The sequence below is a fragment of the Arachis ipaensis genome, chromosome B08 (assembly GCF_000816755.2).
Source record: "Arachis ipaensis cultivar K30076 chromosome B08, Araip1.1, whole genome shotgun sequence".
In the NCBI taxonomy this organism is placed as follows: Eukaryota; Viridiplantae; Streptophyta; class Magnoliopsida; order Fabales; family Fabaceae; genus Arachis; species Arachis ipaensis.
The window spans coordinates 52,503,805-52,511,572 of NC_029792.2; the positions used below are offsets into that span (position 1 = coordinate 52,503,805).

Consider the following 7,768-nt stretch of genomic DNA (forward strand, 5'->3'; position numbering starts at 1 on the left):
TGATTAGAAGATTGGATTAGATGCTATATTCTCCAATGAGCATGTCATGTTTTAAAATACTTTCTAGCACAATGATGGAAGGTACAGAGTGTTCCAACCACTAGCAGCAAAAAGATATTTCTGTTGAAAAATTGATATCTTTGATTAAAAATGTTATTTGAATGCATAAACCTTAATCTTCAGTTCTCATCTTAGTGTATATACATAACTACAATGTGCACAGAGTGTAATGAAAGAAATAACCAATTATAACTACATTCCACGTGAGTGTCACATATTCCTGTTTCCAATAACATAATAAAACATATTCCTTTTTGTTCAAAATTGCATGGTTCATAATTAAAATTGGAATGCACTGTCACCAGTCACTATCTTCTGCTTCATTCCTTATGGCAGTATTCAGCACTTATGTATATGAAGTGGAATATGCAGTGACTTGTAAGATTCTTAGAAATCAATTTATTTTGAGTTTTAGTGTAAATGTCTAGACTCTAGATAGCAATTTGTCTGTACTATAATCTGTTTTATATGCATTTATGTATATGCCGTTATTATATATATCATGGTTCTAATGCTAATCCTGATTCATAGCATTAGGTTATGTTTCTCTTCTTAGTAATCATGTTCATATTGAAGGATTATTTGTTAAGGTTTTGTTGTGGTCATTGGTAATTCGCACCTTTTATAATATGTTTTTATTTGTTTCTTTTGTAGTAAACATTAAACAATAATAGCTGGGAATGAACTCAGCTTACTTACACAAATGTTTAGTATTATATAATAATTTTCTTTGGTTTTGTTTTCTCTTAATGCTTTTTTTGGTTCTGTTTTGCTCAAGAAATTGAATTATAAAAAAATAATTTTGTTTCTTAAATTATTGTAGGATTGTGAGAGATGAGTTCAGAGAGTGTTCAAAATAATTTTGAAGAAAGTATTGATAAGCCTTTATGGAAATTTGTAACAAAGAAAGATAAAATTGAAGGGAGCGGAAATCTTGAATTTCAATGTAAATTTTGCAAAGTTTTATTCAGTGGTTCTTATACTAGAGTAAGAGCACATTTATTGAAGATTTCAGGAAAAGGAATTAGATTTTGTGCAAAAGTTACATCAACAAAGCTTGAAGAACTTAAGAAACTTGATAGTGAAAGTACATTGTTGCATGAAAGTAAAAAGGCTAAGTCAATTCCTCTTCCACCCTTATCTAATGCAAGTGAAATTGATTCAAGAAAAAGAAGAGCTACTGGACCTTTAGAGAAAGCTTTTAATGTGAATGCAAGGGAAACTCTAGATTTATATATTGCTAGAATATTTTTTTCATCTGGATTACCTTTTCATCTAGCAAAAAATCCGTATTTTGTCAAAGCTTTTTCTTATGCTGCCAATAATTATATTGATGGTTATATTCCTCCTGGATATAATAAATTGAGGACAACTTTGCTTGAGAAAGACAAACAACATATGGAGAGAATGTTAGAACCTACTAAGAATTCATGGAGTGGAAAGGGAGTGAGCATTGTAAGTGATGGATGGAGTGATCCCCAAAGGAGGCCTCTTCTTAATTTTATGGCTGTAACTGAAAGTGGGCCTATGTTTTTGAAAGCTGTAGATTGTTCAGATGAGATCAAAGACAAGGATTATGTTGCAAGGCAAATAAGAGATGTCATAAGAGAAGTCGGTCTCTCAAATGTAGTGCAGATTGTGACTGATAATGCGCCAGTTTGTAAAGCGGCTGGTTTATTGATTGAAGCTGAATTTCCATCTGTTTTTTGGACTCCTTGTGTTGTTCATACTCTCAACCTTGCTTTAAAGGACATTTGTGCAGCTAAGAATACAGAGAAGAATAATTTTGTTTATCAAGAATGCTCATGGATTACTCAAATTGCTGACGATGTTTCTTTTATAAAAAATTTTATTGTTAATCATCATATGAGGTTATCTATTTTCAATGAATTTAATACATTGAAGTTGCTTAATGTTGCTCCTACTCGATTTGCTTCTACTATTGTGATGCTCAAAAGATTTAGGTTGTTAAAGCAAGGCCTCAAAGAGATGGTTATAAGTGAGAAGTAATCTTCATATAAGGAAGATAATATTGGCAGAGCTGAAGTTGTTACAGAAAAGATTTTGAGTGAAAATTGGTGGCAAAAAATTGATTATATTCTTGCTTTCACAAATCCTATTTATGATGTTTTAAGAAGTATAGACACAGATGCACCTACTCTTCATTTGGTCCATGATATGTGGGATTCAATGATCAAGAAAGTAAAAAGTGCTATATATCTCTATGAAAGAAAAGATGAACAAGAGTCATCGTCCTTCTACGATGTTGTGCACTCAATATTAGTTCAAAGATGGACAAAAAGTAGCACACCTCTTCATTGTTTAGCACATTCATTGAATCCAAGGTAACTTTTTACATTTATTGTTTATAACTTTTATTTATAAGTGAAGATAATTGAATCATTATTAATTTATGCTTAAACACTAATTATATAGGTATTATAGCCACCAATGGTTGAGAGAAGATCTTACACGAGTTTCTCCTCATCAAGATATTGAGATCACTAATGAGAGAGTTAAATGCTTGAAGAGGTATTTTCCTAATGAAGAAGAAAGGAGAAAGGTAAACATTGAATTTGCAAACTTTTCTGATGGTAGAGGTGTCTTTGATGATTATGACTCTTTGAATGATAGAGGCATAGTTGATGCAAAGTCTTGGTGGCTAATTCATGGTAGTAAAGCAAAATTTCTTCAACCAATTGCTCTTAGGCTACTAGGGCAACCATCTTCATCTTCTTGTTGTGAAAGAAATTGGAGCACATATTCTTTTATCCATTCCCTGAAAAGAAACAAGTTGAAGCCTAAACGTGCAGAAAATTTAGTATTTGTCCACACTAATCTTCGTCTTCTTTCAAGAAAAACTCCACAATATAATAAAGGAGAAACTATGATGTGGGATATTGCTGGAGATGCTTTTTCACCAATTGATGAAGAAAATGGTGTTCTTGAAGTTGCTCACCTTTCTCTTGATGAACCGGAGTTGGAAAGAGTGACTTTTTCTAATGATGAAGATATCAACCATATATGATGGAGAAAGAATGACTTTAGATAACTTTTTTTTTGTGTACATGTGATGTACAAAATTCTTACTATCTTTATTAAGACATAGAAATTTAGAATTTTTATCTTTTGAATACCTATACACTTTAGGAAAAATACATATCATATGGTTGTTTTTGAAAATATCTCTATTAAGACATATATCTATTTAAATATATTATATTATTAATATATGCGTGTCCCCGTGTCCGACAACTTTTTAAAATTAACGTGTCGCCGTGTCGCGTGTCGTGTCGTGTCTCGTGTCCGTGTCCGTGTCTGTGCTTCATAGATCAATATCAATCTAATTACACTATAAAAAAGGGTTAAAATGGTAGTTTTTTTTTTAGAACTTACGACGGTTTGAACCTTTATTATTACCAAAAATGACACCTCCAAAAAACGTTAGTATTCTGGGCATCATTCTGATTATTACGGCAGTTTTAAAAAAATTGCCACAATTATCTGTGAATAATAAGGCGATTTTGTGACGGTAAAAATGATGAAAACCGCCATTTTAACCAAATAAAACGGCAGTTTGTTGTTTAAAATTGCGGTTTTTAACCGTCATTTTTACCAGGATTTAATGATATTGTTTTTGTTTGAAATGACGGTTAGAAACCCGTTGTTTATATCTGGGTTTAGTAGCATATTTTCGTTTAAAATGGCAGTTTTCCCTATCGTCAAAGGCAAAACCGTGAGGCCTTGTGTGCCAAAGCGGACAATATCATGCTAGCGGGTGGTCTGGGCTGTTACAGATGGTATCAGAGCCTGGTTCGGATCGATGTGCCAACGAGGGCGCTGGGCTCCCTTAGGGGGTGGATTGTAAAGTCCCACATCGGTTGGAGAGGGGAACGAAGCATGCCTTATAAGGGTGTGGATACCTCTCCCTAGCATGACGCGTTTTGACGAGTGATGATTTCTAACTGTCGTTTTTATTTAAGTATGATAGCAATTTTATTCTTTTTAAAATGAGATTGAAACTATCAATTTGAAGTGACATTTTTGGAACTCAGACTTTAAAATCTCATAATAACCAAAAGGCATAGCCTTAAATCAAACATCGTAACAAGATTTTTAATTCATACAGGGTTTCTAAAAATCAAAAGTCATAATCCAAAAACAAAGTATCAAAGATAACATTTTTCAATAATTCGTCTTAACATATATATATATAATCTTTAATACATAAAATCTTTATCATGCAAGATCATGTTTCCTTGTTGCTCGCTCCAGAAGATGTAACACCCTCACTATCAGAATGTCACGCTTCCGGCTGAGCCACTCTCACTACAAGAAAAAGCGTATTTTCGACGCAAAAAATCGACGGCTATCTCTGCCGTCGATATTTTTCGACGGCTTGTTGTCGATATTTTAAAAAAAATAAATTTAAAAATAAAATAATAAAATCGACGGTATTGTCATCGAGTTTTTTTATGCTGCATTAAACCTTTCTCCACTATCGTCATATTATAGACGAACCAGGAGTTGGAAATACTTTTATTTTAAAATCGACGGAAATGACGTCTATTTTTATGTATAAAATATCGACAACGTTTTCGTCGATAAATTTGAACGGTCTAAATTGCTTTCTAAAATCAAATAAATGGTGTGGATTTAATGTATAAAATAGACGCAAAAGTCATTTTTTTTTTCAAATTAAAATCGACAACTCTACCGTTGATTTTTATTGCTAAAAACATCTGCCCTGCGCCCCCTTCCCTCGTCTAAGTTCAGAAAAACAATTTTACCCTCATCAACCCTCATCAACCCTTATTTTACCCCCAAATTCACCAACCTTCGTTCTCCGCTGCCGGCGTCACGGTTGCGCCGCCGTCACGCTCTATTGCTGCCGTGCCGCTGTCGCTCCCCACTGTCGCTCCTCTTGCCGGCACCGCCTGTCGCTCCGCTGCTGCCACACCGCCGTCGCTCCTTCTCTCTGTTGTCGCGGTCGCTCCTCCTACCTTGGTTCTTCTCCGCTCTCTCTCAATCAAGCTCACAAGAAATATGTATCATTTTCTGACTGTTACTGAACACTTGTTTGCAGAGTTGTACCCTACGACTCTACTTATTTGCAGAGTTACTAGTTCTTGTTGTTAGCCAAATGAAGAAGAGCAGAGGAAGATTCTTCCTTCATTTCTTTCCATGGAATTTTCTTAGGTTATGTGTAGGCAGTTCTTACCCTCTCACCTTTTCATTCAGATGGTTTTTTCTTAGTTCTTTGTAAATATAAGTTCATAGATATGGCTTAGTGAGACATAGTGAGTTCATTTTGCTAGACCCTTCCCAAAGATGTTTGTATATAAATAAGAACAGGAGAGTTCAAGTTGAACTTCTTGTTCTGGTTTCTTTCAGATTGTAACTATGCTTTACAGACTCGGCCAGTGTGCTTTGGTTTTTTTTGTAGGTTTTTTAATGTAGAAACTACTTTCATTCATGCTTCCTACTTTGATTTATCATCTCAAGTCATGTAATATTTGGATCCAGGTTGGAATATTCTTCTGTGATAGAGAAAGTGCAATGCAATATTTGGATTCAGGTTGGAATATTCTTCCGTGAAGTCTTTTTTATCCAGTTGGTCATTTCCTCATCTATCTCCTTTAAATATATAAACAAAAATATGTGTATGAATTGCTGAAATTAAATAATGAGAGACAAATGCTTGGATCGCAAACAAAAGAGCCGAACCAGTTTGCTGTCTATAAAAAGAAAGAATAGTCTAAGGATAGTTCGAGAATAATGTTGTTAATGCAGCTTTGATCGGTGTTGGCTTGTCCATTGTGGGAGGAACAAGAAGATAGTGTTTGAAAATCGACTTCTTCTGTACTTACTTTGGAAGGGTATGGTAGTTTGTACCGTATTGATTGGAAATCTTATGATGCCTTGATGTGGTGTGTATTAATATATCTGGGTTGTTTCTTGATTGGACCATTTTGGAATGTGAGTGAGAGAGCAATCATAAGGTGTTGAGAACAATGAACCTACTTGACTTGACTTTGGGACCATTTTTAAATCCCTTAACGAAATTGAGATAAGAGGCATTATAGTGCTCTGATTTCCCATGCTTCAAGCTTGTGGCTGTCAATGTTGAATGGAGAATGATGTTTTCTGTGCCTGCCTCGCATATTTTATTCTCTTTGTTGTGTTTTTATCTTCTGGTTTCCATGAATGTTCTTCAACTTTGATCATTACACTAAATGTTTGAAGACAAAAAACTGAAAAACACACACACACAATAGACTATCATTTTGCTGTTATTCTCCATGTTTAGATACACATTCATCAATCAATCAGTATGAACTCTCAAACCACACCATGTGGTGATGTCCTTGTATATCTAATAGGATCGGATAAAGTTAGAGGATGGTCAAGTTAAGTTGCAATCCCGATTGGAACAAGAAGAAGAAGCTAAAGCTGCTTTGTTAGGATGAATTCAACGGCTGACTAAACTGATTTTGGTCTCCACAAAAACATCACATTCAACCAGATTTCCTAATAGGCCTGGTCCTCGTAAAAGACATTCTTTCAGAGAAGAGGAGGTATTTCTTGTTTTTATACTCAGTTTATATATTTTCTCAACTTATAAAGACAGGGAAACTCTTTCTCTGTTTTGTTGGTTATCCCTGTTCCCTACATGTTTTTAATCATCAACTATGTTTACAGCTGGCATACCTTCCATACAAGAGGCGGGATTTAATATTGAATGAGAAAAATATTGATATGTTAATCTAGAGGGAAATGTTGAAACAACTATTGATTCTTTGCAGGAGGAAAAAAAGACAGAGAAACATGGACTACTAAACTGGTTGAAGTTACGTGTAAGTTGCCCATCAACCTAAACTGAATTGCAAGTTATAAGGCAAAAAGAGCTTATTAACTTGGCATCTGTGTAATGCTTCCTCAAAAGGTTGACTTTACCTTGTGCATCAATTTTCATGACAATTATTCAATTATAATATGTACACTTTACTTAAGAAATTGCTATGCGCCATCTCATCCCCAGCTATTTTACAGCTCCTATTTCCTAATAATAACTAAGCAAATAATTTTAATTTGGCTTAATTAGACCTTAGCTTCTTATCCCAGGAAGGAGAAAAAGGTACTAGTTGCTGCTAATGTTAGTCAGTGTTAAAAGAGAACACACTGTTTAAAAGGTTGCGTTTCACTTTTTATATTTGGCATATTATTTTTCCAGGCCGCTGTTGTGGCACACTCCCTCTTTTGCATATGCTGCAAGTACAATCTGCAAGTTGAAAATGCTTCAGTTCTTCTTTTACTTCAATTCACAAGGTAATGTGATCATATTATTTGACACACTTTTGGTTTGTGTATTCTCTGTAAGTTTTTAGAAAATAAGCCAGTAGAATTGGGGAGAAAAGAAAAGTCAAGTAAGGAAATGCTTGGGTAGATCCATAGATGATGTCTGTGTTTGTATATAGGCATTAAACAGCACCATGGTTTCATCTAAGGCAAAAATTTGTCATGAGTCGTGATTATTGATGCATATCTTTTATATTCTTTAATGTATACTAGCTTATAGGATATGTATTCCGAAATTAGGAAAACTATTCAGCTTCACATAGTTGAATCTTGGAAGCTTCAATTGCTCTTTTTTCTTTCTGGTAATACTGGAAGAAGATATCGGAATAATTTCTTGTTGGTGTGTAGG

At 34.3% G+C, this 7,768-nt stretch overlaps 2 protein-coding genes and 1 long non-coding RNA gene across 3 annotated transcripts; all 3 read left to right on the forward strand.

Moving 5' to 3' along the window:
• Positions 895-2,070, forward strand: LOC110265304. The gene has a single exon (XM_021108237.1). It carries the CDS (start codon positions 895-897, stop codon positions 2,068-2,070), a length of 1,176 nt encoding a protein of 391 aa, XP_020963896.1.
• On the forward strand, positions 2,202-3,211 carry LOC107611040. The gene is made up of 2 exons (XM_021109457.1): positions 2,202-2,405; positions 2,497-3,211. The coding sequence occupies exons 1-2, from the start codon at positions 2,239-2,241 to the stop codon at positions 3,086-3,088; spliced, it is 759 nt and encodes a 252-aa protein (XP_020965116.1). The 5' UTR covers positions 2,202-2,238; the 3' UTR covers positions 3,089-3,211.
• LOC110265904 lies at positions 6,457-6,881 on the forward strand. The gene is made up of 2 exons (XR_002352452.1): positions 6,457-6,638; positions 6,763-6,881. It is a non-coding gene; the product is annotated as an uncharacterized LOC110265904 (long non-coding RNA).